This window comes from Micropterus salmoides, unplaced genomic scaffold (genome assembly GCF_014851395.1).
Source record: "Micropterus salmoides isolate LMB-PRFRI ecotype aquatic unplaced genomic scaffold, ASM1485139v1 Ms_hic_scaffold_1, whole genome shotgun sequence".
Taxonomy (NCBI): domain Eukaryota; kingdom Metazoa; phylum Chordata; class Actinopteri; order Centrarchiformes; family Centrarchidae; genus Micropterus; species Micropterus salmoides.
This window is the reverse complement of record NW_024040040.1, coordinates 51,723,566-51,741,937: the sequence shown is the minus strand read 5'-3', so window position 1 is coordinate 51,741,937 and position 18,372 is coordinate 51,723,566. Positions and strand designations below refer to the sequence as shown.

The 18,372-nt window shown below is 38.7% G+C and overlaps 1 protein-coding gene across 1 annotated transcript in view; it reads left to right on the top strand.

Moving 5' to 3' along the window:
• The window catches only part of LOC119885407 (sodium channel protein type 5 subunit alpha-like), a 21,694-nt gene that overhangs the window by 1,817 nt on the left and 1,505 nt on the right, over positions 1-18,372 (top strand). Inside the window, exons 3-9 of the mRNA XM_038695470.1 lie at positions 1,017-1,190; positions 4,647-4,769; positions 8,182-8,457; positions 14,682-14,735; positions 15,285-15,422; positions 15,645-15,749; positions 16,721-16,991. Coding sequence (XP_038551398.1) covers positions 1,017-1,190; positions 4,647-4,769; positions 8,182-8,457; positions 14,682-14,735; positions 15,285-15,422; positions 15,645-15,749; positions 16,721-16,991 — 1,141 coding nt within the window. The remainder of the gene's footprint in view (positions 1-1,016; positions 1,191-4,646; positions 4,770-8,181; positions 8,458-14,681; positions 14,736-15,284; positions 15,423-15,644; positions 15,750-16,720; positions 16,992-18,372) is intronic.

Genomic DNA, 18,372 nt, shown 5'->3' with positions numbered 1-18,372 from the left:
ATTTAGCTGACGCTTTTAGCCAAAGGGACTTACAATTGCTAAACATGTCAGAGGTCGCACGCCTCTGGAGCAACGAGGGGTTAAGTGTCTTGCTCAGGGACACAGTGGTGTCTAACAGTGGATTTGAACCTGGGTCTCCCACACCAAAGGCATGTGTCTTATCCACTCCACCCTACTGTACTGTAGTTTACTTTATTAAAGGCACTTAAAGTTTGTTTAATTTGCTTGAAGTAACTTTACTTTACTTTAGTTTACTCAATTTACTGTACTTTACTTAACTTTACGCAACTATACCTTAGACAATTTACTGTACATTACTGTACTTGACTTTTAGTTGATTTTGTTTATTCATTACACTTAACTGTGGTTAACTTAATTCACTTTACTCAACTTTACTGTTGTTTACTGCAGTTTAGTTTACCTAAGTTTACTTGCTTTACTTGACAATTACGTTATACTTTTTTACATTACTTAACTTAATGTAATTTAATTTACTCTCTGATCATTTATTATATATCTTTCTAGATTACGGTGTAAGCAGAATGGCACCATCCTTATACTTTGATTATGTTTTCTAGTTTATCAGCATAGTTTACTTTATTGTAGTTTACTGGACTGGATTGTAGATTACTTTGTTTACTTTACACTTCACCTTTACTTTACTTAATTCACTTTACCAAACTTTACCGTAGTTTACTTTACTTTGGTGTTATTTACTTTACTTAACTTAATGCACTTTATGGTCATGTAGTTTGCTATAGTTTACTTTTATTCTACAACAACATTTATTATCCTTCTAGAGGACGGTGTGAGCTGAATGACATCATCCTTTTTCTATGATTGTATTGGCTAGTTGTTTGACTGAAACAACAGTAACAATAACTTAAAGAACAAACTTTATTTCAGTTTCAATACCCTGAAGATAATCACACATTTGATAGATCTTTAGGGATCAATTAAATCAGAATATCCACTGAGATCAGATCTCAAAACACCTTCTCTGCTGCCCCCGTCAGGCCTTTGAGGACATCTACATCGAGCAGAGGAAGGTGGTCAAGGTGATACTGGAATACGCAGACAAGATCTTCACCTACATCTTCATCCTAGAGATGCTGCTCAAGTGGCTCGCCTACGGCTTCAAGAAGTACTTCACCAACTACTGGTGCTGGCTCGACTTCCTCATCGTCGATGTAAGTCGAACGGGATGCATCAGTTTATTAGTTAGTCGGAAAGTTTATTTGTTGGAGCTTCTTTTTGACCACATTCATAAAGTTAGCAGAGATGATGACAATGATAATAGAGAACGTTGATGATGGTGACAGAAAGCCAATGATGTTTATATTACTACTGACGTCATAATGACCGGTTATTTTATACCTGTTAACATTGATGTTGATGCCAGTAATGACAAATCTGACAATTTTCAAAATGTCTTCAATATCTTTTTGTTGACACAAAAAGTGATTAGAGCTCACAATTATAATGGCTCAGGTGACATAACAGCGCTGATGGTGATGAGAAAGTGAACATACAAAAACAGTAATTCAGTCAGCCAACTCGTGTGCTCTAGATTATTATTATATATAATTAGTAGAAAATGTACAGCGTTGATGTTTGAGCTGGTGGCAGTGCAGATGATGATGAGGCTAAAGTTGACATCACTGATGATATTGAGGACACACAGAGAGTTTAATAATGTTGATGAGTTACAGAAACACACTGATTCCTGAAATGGATAAATATTGATAATTTTCTAGACTATAATGAAAGACAATATAATAAAAGACTTACGAGACATCGACAGAAAAAGAGATACGGAGAAAATATTTCTACTTTTCATTCATTATTTACATTTTAAGATGGCTGAAATATCTTTATTACATTGTCTTTTTTTCTTTTTTTCAGTCCTTTCCTCACTTTGCTTAAACAGAATATCATTTTTTAAATCTTCCTTGATAATTTATCTATAATTAACCTATTTTTCCAGATTTCGTGATTTCAAGAATAGAGAAACGAGAGAGAGCTATGTTATAATTGTCACATTGTTTGTTTGTTTAATTTACTTTTAACATATTGTTATACTATTACTTTGGCAATGTGAACATTATTCTTTTGTGCCAATAAAGCCATTTTTAGAATTGAAATTGAAAATTGAAATGAGAAAAGGCAGGAAGAGAGAGTAATCATGCAGAGAGGCTGAAAGAAAGATGGAGTAATGGAATATGAATCAGCGAAAGAGAGACGTCATGTGTCATTTCAACAGTATATTTCACCAGATTATGCAATTACTGTTTTCTGTGCGCACACTTGACTTGACCATGCTGACTGCACGGAGCAGAGGCAGTGACCGGAAGAGGAGAGGGAGGAGAAGTGTGAGAGAGTGGGGGAATGAATGAAAATGATGAACAGATGAGAGAGATGTGGGAAGTAAGGAGGGATATATAGAGATAACTAAAATTGTTTTTGTTAACGTTACAGTATCATGTCAAACTAAGAGAGATGTATCACTCTCAGGTGGTTTGTGTTAAAGTAGTTGTTTTGTTGCTGTGAACCTTCCCTGAAATAATGGACTCCATGAATAAAATGAGCGAGAGACTTAGAGAGACAAAGAGAGGAGCAGAGAGAGAGAGAGAGAGAGAGCGTGCACACAGCCTCCGGTCAAACGATCAGCAGTGGCTTTTTAACCTCACACACAGACACACATAGATGTGTATATTTCGTCGCACACTTTCACTCTGCTGGGCAGGATTTTGCTGGGCTAGAGTGACACACGCACACACAAACAGTTTAGATACACACCATACATACAGTATGCATGCATTGCGTTGGGATGTGACACATCCTCTCTTGTTTTCTGGGCGTTTTCCGCCGGGCCGTCTTCACAAATGACACTGTGTGTAGTGATGTTTCTATGTGACTGTAATGGCCTGAAGATAGAGAATAAAGAGAGTGTGTGGAGTCACAGAGATCTAACAATGCACTTTTGAGACAATACACAGAACAGAGGGTTATTAAAAAAGACAGAAAGTTGTGAAAGACTCACATCTTGACCTTAAAGCTGCATTAATCTGATTTTAGCCTCTAGGGGGCAGAAAAACACTGAAATAATCTAACAAATATACACTACAAATGAATGTCATATAAGATCCGAAGGGAAATTGTAAGGGCTTAACTCATTTAAGTTTATTAAAGACACTAAATGTCAATATTTATGGCATGCTTAAATACTTCAGTTTAATTTCTGCACGTTAGACTTCCACCCACTCAGTTGATGTTTGTAATAACTGTGTAACCCATAACCTGTAGATCTCAGTGTTGGGTCTGCTGGCTCAGTACATCTCTGTGGACCAGATCACCACCATGCGGGTGCTGAGGACATTCAGGGCCCTACGTCCTCTCCGTGCCGCGTCCCGCTTCGCTGGTATCAGGGTAAGAACCGGGTGAACTCACCTGGAGCTCCGCCCTCCGACCCACCGGAGACCTGCCGCTCAATCGTGAAAATCAGACGCTCATGTGGGGCTTCGCTGGCTGGCTTTAGAGGGTTTTAGAGATGCTGTGGTTTCTGTTTGACTAGAGGTTTGTGTCATCTTGGCTTTGATCAGAGGTAATATTTCAGACTGTTTACGATACAGCTACAGTATTTACAGTTAATCATCCCTGGTATTACTGAACTTCCCCCCTAACTTCAAGTTATACGTCCAACATGTATCATTTAGCCAACTTAACTGTTGTTTCACATTTTTCCTGTGATAAAGATGTGAATATCTCGTGTCCAGTTCTTGCTTCTCTCACATAATCTCAAATATCAGATTATGTATTTATTTCATGAAAGTTTTTGAGGCTGCGTTGTTGCACACTTAGACCTCATATGTGATTTAACATTAACATATTTGACTGACTTTTGGATAATCAGGTTGTAGTGCGGTCGTTGTCTTTTCTTCATCACATCCACTTCTGCTAACATTTCCTAAAAAGTACTAACAAGTTCAAAGTATTACAATACAGTCTGTTGTATTACCTCTTTCTAAAAGCTACCATGACTAAGGCCAAACCAGTCGAAAAACATTTCTACTGACCTTCACTGGCTCTAAATAATCAACCCGACTGACCCAGTAAAGAATGAATCCTTTCTTTTCCACAGTTTGAATGAAGGAGTGAATTCAGTGATGTTGAACTGAATATTAACACAATGATGTTCTCATCTATAGCTTCACCTGAGGACTGTTTCAGTAACATTTTGTTTAACAGGTCGAAGCTCAGTTCACCATCAAAGACTCATCTAAAGTCATTTTAAAAAGAAGCAGCTGTGTACTTGGGGCTGCCGTTATAATCTGTCACACCAAAACTAACTTTTAATTACTTTCCTCTCCTGCAGGAGTCTTCAGTCATCTGATATTTAAACTACCACGCCTTTGTCTTTCCTCATATCGCCAGTTCTGATCGGCTGGTTTCATCCCTGATGCCGTCGATCAGGCCTCTCCCGCTCTGTCTTCGTCTTTGATTAGATTAGACGTTAACTGTCCCGCTTCTCTCTTCTGTTTCCCTTCCTTTCTGACTTTCCGTCTCTCTTTCCGCCTGTCTCTGAACTTCTATCTCTATCTTTTTCTATCTTTTCCCTCCCCCCTTTCCCTCTCCCTCTCCTCCAGGTCTCATTGGTCAGTTTGGTGGCCAACACGTTGGGTTATTCAGACTTTGCAGCCATCAAATCCCTGCGGACGCTGCGGGCCCTGCGACCCCTCAGAGCCCTCTCCAGATTTGAAGGCATGAGGGTAAGAGTCAGTGTTAATATAACAAACACACTTGGGCACCTGGATTCAATATCTTCTATTCAAGAGGAGCGCTTGGTTTATCACACTTTAAAAACAAGATCAAGATCTAACAGGCATTTTCTTTGGTAGTATTATATCCAAAGAGAATACTTGTAAGTAAGAAAAGAGAAAACAAACTCTGATGAGGGCTAGTTTACTTGTCACGTCAGGTCATACTCAGCCTGAGAACACATGAATAGGAGTTTTTCTGAAAGAAGCATGATTATCATATTAGCCTACATGCCAACATAGATGGATTGGGCGGTTATAAAAGAATATCTATTGAAAAATGCTAAACACGATGAAGGTTAGTATTAACTTCATTTAACAAGGTCACTAATTGGTCCTTTTTATAAAAGTGTTGACACAAGGACTCCGAATTTCAGCTTTTTGGCTATTACCTTTCATAACTTCTGTGCCTTTTGTGTGGTGAGTCATTCTGTCTGAGGAGGCGGTAAAAAGACTTTGTCTTTATTCTGAGAACTAACTAGAGTTATATCATCAACTGAAGTCTATTGCTACATAATCTAAGAGATAAATAATATAAATCAAGCGCTCCCCTGTAAATATTTTGGTGCCCAGGTGTTTTTATCATAGACTGTATAAAACACAGACGTAATCTCCATCGTCACCCATAGTTTTCTAAAGAAGCTCAAAATGTGCGGCTCCCTGTGGCTCCGGCCGCAGTGCCTGACGCTGGCTAAGAGGTGGAGCTGAGGTGGTTGCTGAACCACCTGGTGGCAAGCCACTTAAGAACTTCCCGTCATTAAAAGCCATGCCCTTAAATATGCCTAACTTTAAGCCGTGATATAATGTAAGCAGGCGTGTTATGTAAAAATTTATCCCTATTTTTTTGTCACGAAGGGGGAAATTAGCTAAAGCGATCAAAACCATTTTTCTGTAAAGATCTTTGGAGATTGGCTCCCTTTCAGAGCCAGCCTCAAGTGGCCATTTGAGGAACTGCAGTTTTTGGCATTTCCACATTGGCTTCGTTTTCCATCCCCTGAGGTTGCTGCTTAGTTTTTCTAACAGTGGTAGTAACCTCTCACCTATTTCATCCTCCCATCACCGACATTCTGCTCTCTGATTGGTTCATGTCATTACGTCCTGTCAGTGTTTCCATGTGGCTTTGACTTGATTTATTCCTCCTCAGAGATTTTCTCTTTTCAGAAAACAAAAAACCTGAATGTTCCATGTTAAACTGTGTGTGTGTCCATAAACCTTTGTGACCAGGCAAGAAAGATCAACCTCCACTCTCTCTTTCTGTTTCCATCCCACTCATCAGTATTACTGACAGGGGCAAAGAGTCAGTGTCCTGCAGAGACCTTCCTCTGTAGTGTGACTACACAATCACTAAAGCTAAATGATTGATTTCCTCTAGATTATGATGTGTTGACAAGTTAACGCAGGTCTCAATTAGACGCCTGGTCTAGTTTTTATAGAAGTTCTTTGGCTGTATAAAACCTCTTAAAGCCCACCAGGTCAACGGGTATCAAACTGTACGATCAGTATTTTGTAATCCAGCTCATTTTCAACGCAGCAAAGAAAGAGTGACCCCTGGGTTTAAGATGAAAGGGGAAATGTACAGACGGAGGTGTGCAGGATGCTGACTCTGGTTCACATGAGGTTTGCGACCTGTGTTGCATGCTGGGAAGTCTGAGCTTTCACTCTCCCATGGTCCTCTCCTCTCGGCTTTGTCCGGCTGAGAAGATTAGCCCTTCATGTCAATTTACAAGTGCTGCACACTCAGCATGGGATTCTGGGTAGAAGAGCTGCATTGTGGGTATAATGAGGAGGGCTGGAGTGGCAGGTTGAATTTTCTTTTTCTGTAGAGACATTAGTTGACTAGCTTTCTCTATGTAGGAGCACCAACAGCAAGGAGGAAGCTTTTCCCCAAAATACATACCAAATAATAAGAAATGCACATCTCAGCTTGACTAAAAAAAATGCTGCTGAGTTTGTTCTGATTTTTCTGACAGTTTTACTAAATGTGATCATTGTGCTACATTCAGTTTACATGGGACGAAACACCAAGATGGGAAATTTTATATATCAATGCAACAAGAAAACGTTAAACAATTGAAGTGAAATCATTTTGCATTTTAAAGGGAAGTTGTTGAAAACATTTATTTAGTCAGCAACTAACTGAAATCCAAAAGGCTGGTTGTTGAGGCACGATTATCCAAAAGAAGTTATATGAGTGTATATAAAATTTCAGATTTGTTTAAAATACACAGAATGTTACACGTGTTTCATTTGCATGCTGATATCGACCTCATTAAGTAGGAATTTCACAATAATTTGAATTGATATGTATGATGACCAAAACTTCCACCTAACCCTAAACATAAAAGTATACAGTCGTAAAATCATATCGTAGTTCCCATCTCTCCCATGTGAGCTGAACGCAGTTACTGGAGTGACGCCCAAATCAGCTGTAGAATAAGCTTCAGTTCTTACAACCAACCGGGTTTAAGGGACTCGGGGTAAATAATAAAACACACGATGGCTTACTGGCCAGATTCTCCAGCCTGCATCAACCCTACAATGCTGAAGCTAAAGCTGTGTTTCGCTTCGTGATGTGTGTCGTGCTGATTGCGTGCTGTGATGTAAATGCTGAGGGGATGCATCAAGTTCTGGTTCAACGTTGGTCAGGTTGATCGCTGACTTCTGGAAGTATTTTTTCAAACTGTAAATTCCCATTCCCTAAACATAGAAACACACGAGTCTCCTGCATTATTTAACCACACTATGTTATGACTAAGTTTTCATAAATTAACTTTATTTCTGAGAGGTTATGATTTCTTTTCCAGTTTGGAGGATTGTTCTGAATTAAACAATACATATCAGAGCTGTTTTAATTTCAAAATACTTCATTGTTGCAGTTGGTAATAAAAGTTATATAAATTTAATTAAAAGTGTATTTTTGTTTTATTTTGTAGAGTTTAAAGCTCTGTGGTAGGATATTACTAATCGAAATGCATCTTGTGACTCATAGTTGACTTCTCCCCTTCAGTTTTTATGTCCACAGGCGCCTTATACTTTTGACAAACCAGAAATTTAAAACCTTTGCTCATCTTTAACACATCCAAGCCTTGAAGTCTCCTAACATTGTGCATGAGGAAAGGAAGGGATTTGTACTTCCAGAACCCGGGACACCTGAAATAACTCTTCCCATTTCACAACTCTATGAAAGTCAGTCATGTGTCCCAATCACTAATAAAACACAGAGAACACATACAGAAGAAATTGGTGTCTGTTAAACCTGACTAGCAACGGACTGGAAACTTGATGTTTTCCTAAGATTTAGTATTTGCACATGTAAGAAGTGTGTTTGGTATGTGTGTGACTCCGTGTGTTTCTGTCTGTCCAGGTGGTGGTTAACGCTCTGATCGGGGCGATTCCCTCCATCATGAACGTGCTGCTGGTCTGTCTCATCTTCTGGCTCATCTTCAGCATCATGGGCGTCAACCTGTTCGCCGGGAAGTTTGGCCGCTGCGTCAACCGCACTGGCTATGTCCACGAGGCCTCCGAAATCAACAACAAGTCCCAGTGCGAGTCGCGCAACGACACCTCGCAATACTACTGGACCAAAGTCAAGGTCAACTTTGACAACGTGGGGGCCGGGTACCTGGCTCTGCTGCAAGTGGTGAGAGACTGCGTCGGGGGTTTGGGGGGTATTTACAAAGAGAAGGCGAGTCTGGAGCTCACCAAGTTTTAAGAGTTAGATAGAAATGTTCAACATAAATCTAAATGCAAGTATTTTAACTTAATATCATGTTTAAATTGTCTTGATTATAGTGCAGCACTCTGTTTTATTTTGTTTTAGTGACCCAGAACAGGTTGATTTGTATTGGAAACAAGTTTCAAGAACCCCACTGACAGTTTTTTAGGACTCATAGGAAAAAATTACTTAATGGGGATTTTTTGCAGCATTGTATCCTTCCCACTATAGACCGACAGATACTGGATTTATTTTTTGGTCAAAACAGACAGTATATTTAAACACATTTCTTTTCCATTTTAAACATGATAAAATATATTTCCCGTGCCTCACAATTTCTGGAGCTAAATAGGAAATGGTTCACAAGGCTGCTTGGAGAGAAACAGAAATTGCTCTCAATCTCAAGAATAGATAATATCGCTGCATTCTGCCACAAACATCAAACACATTGGAAATTAAATTTGAGGGGTTCTCACCGGGAAGCCATTTATCCCTTTTTCTGGCTGTTGGTAGTGGTGGTTACTCAAAAAAACCCTAGCTCCAAGCTCTTGAGCTCTGCCTCACAGTCAATTACTGACGTATTCATTTAGAACTGGTTGTCTGGTTTTACTGCCCGGTTATTAAATATCCGCACCTTCCAGCCAATCAGAATTGGTATTTCTATTGTTACTTGTTAGCCAACATACAGTATGCTGATATGATATTGCTGTGACAAGTAGCCTATATGATGGCCAATGTATCACATAAAAACTCCTGCACAGGTTCTTCTTTAAACCTCTAATACTTAATTTGATCAAAGAATCATGGACACTTTTTTTTTAAAGCTGGTGGATGATGAGAACACTATCGGCCATTTTTGTTTGTCAGACAGTAAACAGAGAGGAAGGGTTCGCTGCAGAGTGATTCATGATACATTAGGAGCCTTTTAAGTGGCTTTTAGACAGTTAAAAAACAACTCCAGTGCTTCATTTGCAGCGTGGGTCGGGGCTTGTCTTGCCCCAGAACTGAAACACGAATATGATCACTTTAACACACTGTCCTCTTGAACTCTTAAACACACTCCTCCATGTTTAAAAAAATAAAAAATAATGCATGCAAACCCCTGAGATCTGGAGAGAGTGACACGACGAGGTGATGTGACGGAGTATAAGGTGAGGAGGATGTAGATTTCCCCACAGACACTACTGCTGTTGGTCGCACACAAACTTTTTATTTCTTCATCCCCCTACCATGTCATATAAAGATCCCCGGGGTCGACCCCACCCCCTTCAGATATCAGTGCAGCCGGACAAACCGAAGCTGCATTGCAGAACAATGCTGTAGGTGAAGGTGAAGGACATTGTGTTAATCTGTCACCGCAGCATCTGTATGAAGCTTTCACAGAAAACAAAGAGCTGAAGTGAAGAAATGGGGGACAAAATGGCGTGAAAAATCCTCTCCTGCCCATCAAACAAATTAAAACAGAGTGTCTCCTCCACGAACTGTAGGTGGTTTGACTTTTCTGCTTCTTCCCCCTCCCTCGCTGCCTTGATCTCGTCTCTTCTTTCGTTCAGTCCATTTGATGTCTTAGCCTTAATTTTCCTCCCACACCTGTTCTTCATCACACTCACTTTTGACTTTTCCACTTCTCCGCTCGCCCTCCCTTTCTCTCTCCATTTGTCGTGTTTGCTTTAATTTCTTTTCACTGCCTACTCTCTCTCTCTTTGTCCATCAAAATTTAACAATTACTTACATTAAAATCACTTACAGTAAGATAAGAACCTCAATTAACAGTAGATAAACAATGATAAATAATCCAGTTTAGAGGTATTGGTGGGCCATTTTTAGGGATTTTTTAAAGCATAATTTAATAACATATGAAAAGAAATTCCCAGAAAAAAATGCATTTATTTATGTATTTACTTTAGTTGTAGTTGCAATTTGAAAATATGGGCTTCCATAGATGTGAATGTATTATGTAACTCATGTGTACAGTTCATCATTGTGTAATAATTTGTATTGTATACAATGGCTGAGGTATTTATACAATGAATGTTAATGAGGTTCTTGTTTAGATATAAATCAATAAATGATAACTAATCAATAAAAAGCAGCCATCTACACTACAGGTACTGCACGCAACTTGACACAATGGCACTGTTGCAAAAAAAAAAATGAAGGTAGGAAATATCAACACTTACCTGTAAATTATTTACAACAAACTGTAATGTAGTTATAAGCAAATATAGGGACATTTTAAGTGTTTATTAATGTACCATGCTAACCAGCTAGCCCCGGCCCGTCCCTTGTTATGTAATACCACTTTGTACCTCCAGGGGCGATAGATAGTTTTTGAGTTACAGGTGAGCAAAACAAAATTAAAAGATAATAAATTATTTTCTCAACCAATACATACTTTTCTCACATATATAATTATTATCTTACATTCCAACATGTAGAAGGACGACTAAATTCCACTTGAGTGTTTTCATCTTTAATTTAACACATATTATTGGCATTAAAGATAAAATATGCTGAAAGAAGAAATAGCACATTCTTCTTTTTCTTCTTTTTATACATTAACATCTAGATGCATTGGCAATAAAACACACTTTGTTCAAAAGTTACACAGGCTCACTTTAAATAACATCACATTAGCGTACATTTGAACATTTATTTTGCCATTCAACCTCCTCCTTCTCTCATCTTTTCTCTTCATCCATCCCTCCCCTCATCCATCTTTTTCTTTTCAAAGGCTGTATGAGCTCATGACCTCTGTATTGTTCCTGTTTGAACAAACTGTGAAGGACTGTGCCAACTACATTAAACATACATTACACGTCCTAGTTTATGTCTGATTCTGACAGAAAAATCTTCTAATCTACGTCTGCTAAAATTATGAGGTGAAACTCAAATAAGGGATTTAGTGTCTTCCTCAAAAGTTATATTCTATAAGTATGATGAAGGCTTTGAAACAGAATTTTAAAGACTTTTAATATCATTTATCAAGATACAATTTAGAAGAAAATATTGAACAGTAAAATGAAGATATAAAATGAGAAAAAAATTGCATTCAAACTATTTTGTCAAAACTTCTCAGGCGGTGGGATTTTGACTTTATCACTTTTTATACTTTCAGTTTTTTTCATTTGCGGACTGAGTCTTTGCTATAATTTTTCTATTTAGTTTCTGCATTTCCAAACTTCCCTTGTGCTTTTCGTCTGTTGTTTTTCACTGTCTCTATTTCAATTCCTCCCACATTGTCTCTCCATCATCTGTTATTAAACACAACATGAACACAGCCAATTAGAGCCAAGGCAACTCCACTCTTTCCATCTCTCAATCATTTTGCTTTCATTCCTTACAAGGCCTTCATTTTCCTCCTCCCTCCTTACTCTGTTTCTTTTTCTTTCTCTAGTCAGCTCTCTATTTTCTTTCTCGCTCTCTGTCGCCCACAACGGGAGTCCTGAGAGCCTCCAATCAATCAGCGTCTGAGAGGCTTTTATTTTTAGAGCGACTCCAGCCAAGTGGGAGGGAAATGGAGAGATGGAGGGAGATGGAGAGAGAGGGAGAGAGAGGGAGGGAGGGAGAAAATTTAAGTTCAAATGGAAAGAAAGAAACAGCAGTGAAGGAAGAGAGATGGAGGAAAGAGATAAGTAAGAGGGAGAGAGAGGGATTTAAGTGAAAGTGAAGACAGACAGATGCTGGGTGGATGGAGGAAATGTGACAAGGTGGAAATGGAGAAAAGATAGGTGAGATACAAGGAGAGAGAGGATGAAAAGGATGGAGATATAACATATAATATATATAAAGATGTATGTATGTATTTATATATGTGTATAAAGAGAGATAGGATGGCACAGAAGAAGAAAGTAAAGGAGAGATGGCTGAGAGGAAGAAGGGGTAAAGAGAAGTGGGAGTTGGAGAAGGAGGAAAGTAAGAATAGTGTAAAAAAGGGATGGAGAAAAAATGGAAAGAAAAACCGCAGTCTTACGGATTTCTTAATGGAAAGAGAGAGAAGGCCGCGGAGATCTTGAGAGTTGTTGAGAGTACGGTTTCCCTGGAAACGAGTCACTCAGCATCTCGCCGTGTATGCGTCGCAATGGTTGGCGGGGGCAACCCTTCCATTAGCATCTGGAAATAGCTCCACGCTGCAAAAATGATGCAGGGCGAGAATTTACTGAGCTCAGTTTAAAGGATCTGTGGACATCTGCAACTCTGAATTGTCCTGTTTGTTCTGATTGTTAATTTTTTTTATTACATTCCTTAAAGGTTCAGTGTGTGATATTAGGATCTATTGACAGAAATGCAATATTATATCTATGACTATATTTTCAGTGGTGTGTTTTTATTACCTTAGAATGAGATATTTTTTATCTGCATACACCACTGGTCCTCTTACATGAACATCGCCGTGTTTCGCCGCCATGTTTCTACAGTATCCCAAACAGACAAACTGCTCTTCAGAGCGCATTTCATCCCTACGTTGAATACTTATGAAAAACAAGCAGAAGTAGTAGTCATATGGTTAATTAGAAGTAAGAAAAGAAGAGAAATTTGGACAAATGGGGGACTACACGTATTTTTTAGCACAAGAGCCGACCGAGCGTGTCGGCCCCCGTAGCTTCTCCTGGAAAGCAGGGGTGGTGAGCGGTGCGTGATGGTCCGTTCATGTGGTGTCAGAATATTCAGAATGTTTTTTCTCTCCTTATATGCATACATGGGACATAAAGAAGTATACAGAACAGTACACAAATATATAAGAAGACACGAATAATAAAAACATTGCCTGGGGAAGTCTATATTATATCAAAAATATTACAAGAAGACTATATGTTGACAGTTTTTACAGCCTTTTTGTTGTTGGATTTAGAAATTAAAATTCTCTGATAATGCTAATCTAACACATCTTTGTAGTAGCGTCCATGTTGATTCTACATTCAGACTTAGAAGCACATGACCTCACACTGAAATCAGAAGAACGACTTCACAACTGGGGAAATGGGACCATCCGAGGAGCACGTGAATTCACAGTGAGCCGTTGGTTGCAATTTGCAACCGTCTCCACTGGATGCCACTAAAACGTACCCAATGAACCTTTAAAGTCAATATTTTGGTCAAAAATGTTGTGAAGAATCATCTCAATTTACTAAAATCATGGAATTGCTTGTTTTTCTTGACTCTAAAGCCGAAAACTATTCAGTTTATTATTTTAATATACAACAAAGAAGCTGGAACCAGATAAAATTTGGTGCTTATCCTTTAAAATTGACCTAGACAATTCATTAATTACCATAAACTTGTTAATCATTTTTCTGTTGACCTTGTTGATTAATCGGCCAGTTTCTTCAGCTCCTGTTGAACATATATGCAAACTGTTAGCGAAAGGCAGCAACCCTCTTCATCAACAGATGGTTCAGTGTGGCAGCAGACTGATGACTGAGACACCGCCACCCGTAAACGTCTTCACATCCGTTAAAAATCTCTGGCTACTAAGCGCGCTGTCTTTTACAACATGCCCCGTCTCGCTCACATCCGACAGGCCCTTATAATAATAACAGGTGGTAACTCCTGGCGACGAGATGATTTTAGGTCTGAGTGACGGACGGCAGGCGCCCACTCATCCAAATTATGCTGTTACCTCACATCTGCATCTTTTTTTCCTCTCCTACCTTTCTGCCACCTGTTCTTTCTCCTCTCTTCACCTTTTTTTAATCTCAATCATCTGCTCCCTCCCTGCTGAGGAAGGAAGTCCATGAAAGGACGTGTTGATCTTTCATTGAGAAAAAAACAGCGGTGGTGTTTTCATGGCGCTCGGACTCTTTCTCTCTCTCTGCTAATTTTCTGCCAAAATGGGAAAGCTGCTTTAAGATACCTTTTGTTCAGATATTCACTTAAGTGCAGGAAATATGCAGGATGTCGTCTTTGTGACGGGGTGCAGAGAAACTCAGAACACACTTGACACACAAAGAAACAAAAAAAACAGGAGCTCACAGTCTCTCTCGCTTTTCATTAGAAGAACAGCCAGGATTGAAGAAAAGTTATTATAATTACATTTTCTTATTTCATCCTGTTCCCATGAATCATCTTGTGCTTTTCAGATTGATTTTGCAACTACTCCAACAGTTAATGGTAATATTGTAATTATCTGATGTTTTTTTGTCTCCAAGGCAACTTTCAAAGGCTGGATGGACATCATGTATGCAGCTGTGGATTCACGAGCTGTAAGTTTGAATTTGGATGTTTCTCTGGGTCAGATTACACCACCGGATGAGATTAAAAGTAAAAAAGGTGAAAAGAGATGAGCTCAGATAAAAACACAGATTAAACAGGATGAACCAACACGAGTTTCCAGTTTCAACAGAAAGATAAAATTAGACCTCAAATAAAAAGATGCTGTCAGATTACAAAGGTTCAATAACAGGAAATTCAGTTATTACGAAATTTAAAGGAAAATTGTAGATTCAGTAAAAAATAAAAAGGTAAAATGAGTCAGATTAATGTTTAAGAGATATGGAAAATTAAAATAATGAGATGAGAATAGCTCGTGATCAGAGATAATATGCAAAAGATGAAAAGCAGTTAGACATTGTATTAGATCTAGAGTAATACATTAAAAAATGAGGAAGAAATGAGAAACACTAAAAGTGATTATGTGAGAGGCTGAAGGAGACATGAGCACAATGAATGATCAATGGGTATGAAGTGGAAAAAGAGGCGTATTTCTTTTTTAATGTGATCTGTGTGTGTGTGTGTGTGTGTGTTCCTGTCAGGTCGAGGAGCAGCCTATCAAGGAGATCAATCTGTACATGTATCTGTACTTTGTCATCTTCATCATCTTCGGCTCCTTCTTCACCCTCAATCTCTTCATCGGTGTTATCATCGATAACTTCAACCAGCAGAAAAGGAAGATAAGTACCACAGCAGAAACGACGTTCACGTATCTAAAACACGTAAATAAATAGACATAACAATGTGTTGCCATCTTATTTCCACAGCAAGTAAAAGACTGTTTATAGATTTACAAAATGCCGAGTGTATTAAGAGCAGGACAGTTTGAGAGGTCGGGAGCAACATGTTGTTGTGTCCTGCTCGGTGAAAATAACAGAGTTGTTGTTGTTGTGTTTGTTTACTTAGGAGGACAGGATATCTTCATGACAGAGGAGCAGAAGAAATACTACAATGCCATGAAGAAACTGGGCTCCAAGAAACCTCAGAAGCCCATCCCCAGACCTCTGGTACCAACACACCACACACTTCAAAAATATAAACATTTATTCTGTTTTAATCCACAGTGATGGAAACATCCATGTTTGTATGTGTTCAAATCAAGTAAATCGATCTGTAGAGCGCATTTAAAAAACATGTTCAGTAGTTTAAACGTACAATTAAATAATTGGTAGGAAAAATAAAAATTATTAAATAGTAACTGCTGACATGGTGAAAATGCAGTTGTAGTCCTACGTCTTCCTCTCTCTGTCTCTCGATGTCAAATTCAAATACAGTAAATTCTCAAATAAAAGACAGCATTCCAATAATAGCCAAGAGCCAAATTATGGCTTGTTGTTGACACAGACAAGTAAAGATTACGTGGATGACCTGGTAAAATCAGCGTAATTTTTCCATTATAGTTAAGCTCTGTCAATAAAACACAACACTTCCTGCAGTTATTTCACATTTCTACAAGTCTAAAAGGTTCGGGCTGGAAGGCTTTTAATGTGAAACATCTGTGCAGGAACCATCACTGCCAACTTACAAAAGATTTAAATAAAAGGCAAAGTTGAAGAAATAGTGAATAAAAACCTTTTCTGTTAGAGAAATGAAGATGACTTTGGCATGTTGTTGTACCTAATGGAATTACTTCTGTAGAAGTGTATAGTGTAACAACGAGTAAATATACGCAAGTTGTTGTATTTGCAATGGAAAAATAATGAATTAATTCATTTAAAACAGGGAGGTTTCTTTTAAAAATATGGTCACATATAAAACAGGGAAGATTGGGGGAAAAAATATTAGGAATTAGGAATAAAGGTCTTAGTATAATATTGTACAAATACCAGGATATCAGTTAATAAAGGCCACTTTTGAGAGTTTATGGTACGTTTTTATTTGCATTAATGGGTAATATTGCCATTGTTGCAAAAGAAGTGTGAAATAAATGTTCAATCATCAATCAGTAACAGACAGCATCCTCTCTTTCCCTCCCCAGAACCCGCTGCAGGGCTTCTTCTTCGACCTGGTGGCAAAGCAGGCGTTCGACATCATCATCATGGTGATGATCCTCTTCAACATGATCACCATGATGGTGGAGACGGACGAGCAGTCGCCCCAGATGGAGTACATCCTTAACAAAATCAACCTGGCCTTCATCATCGTCTTCACCTTCGAGTGCCTCATCAAGATCATGGCGCTGCGATGCTACTTCTTCACAGTCGGCTGGAACATCTTCGACTTCGTGGTCGTCATTCTCTCCATCGTTGGTGAGTTCAATGTAATAGATATTTTCACAAACCAAGAAAACTTTATTATCCAGCGGGTGATTTCAAAGGTTTCAAAAAGTTGATTTCACAACCACAAAAGGACATATAGTGTTGTGTAAAGAGTAAAACTAAATTACTAAAATGACTGAACTGGTTTAACATGACCGTATTTTCCAAACGATAATGAGATACATCATGACGTATGTGTAAGGTACACATACACAATACCTGCACTGTTCAAAATTAACATTAATAAGTATTTTTACTTTAAACTATGTGTGTCTATTTTAAATTAGAACAATATTCTGTTGATATGTGTTATTAATGACGGGCATAATCACCACTCGTCTATTAAAACAAGCCTTTTTTTTGCTTCATGACGACGGCTATTGTTAGACAAACTATCCTTAATCATACTCGTAGTAAAATAAAAGATTTAAGTCCGCTTTGAGCACTGTTTGACCACTAGAGAGCGCTCAAGAGGAAAATCAGACCCTCCGACCTGAGACACGATCCGCTGCTAAATGCTCCACTAACCAATTGACTCACCAGCAACGGTGGTTTCATCAAAGCTTGTTTGATGGAAAAACACTGAACCTGAACCAGACAGTTAATGTTCCAGAAAACCAAAACTAGGATCTAAAAGAGGCTAAAATATTTTGTAGAACTGAGCTGGATGTTGAAAATTTCACATTATTCAGTGATAATCATGATAACCTGCTTTCAGAACCAGCTTCTTGCTACGTACGAACAATGGGGTCCCACTGTAGCCTACATGAGTTGATCACTTTCTGCCATACTTTGGTTATTTCACAAGCTTTTCTCAATTGTTTAAAGTTTGTGAGGCTTTATTATATACTGGAAAAAGATGATGTTACATATTTCTCGTAATCCCAAAATATCTAAGTCTAAATTATAGCATGGGATCTTCAAATGTGCGTACATGTGCTGTATATGTGTGTGTGAGGCATCATGTGTGGCAGCAGGAAGCATTGTAATGTCTGCCTGACAGTTATTTGTCAACAAAGTGACCATCCGGGTGGCCTTGATGTTTTACCCTGTACCAAGGTCCCGTATGGTTATATACAGTACCACACACACATGACAGAACATCCTACAGAGGCAGCACGGAGCTACCTAAGCAGGTAATTTAGCTATCAGTGTTGTGACAAGATTGTATGTGTGTGTAATTAAGTGTGTGCCTGCTGGATGTGTTTGTGTGCACGCTCAGACGAGGCTGCCTGGGGGAGGTGAAGGTAACAGCAGCAATCAGAGCTGCCAGGGGGCGTTCCCTGGAGACAATCAAACATGATTGACCTGTTATATCAGCTGTGTGTGTGAGGGAGAGAGAAAGATGTCAGGATGGGTTTGGGGGGGGGGG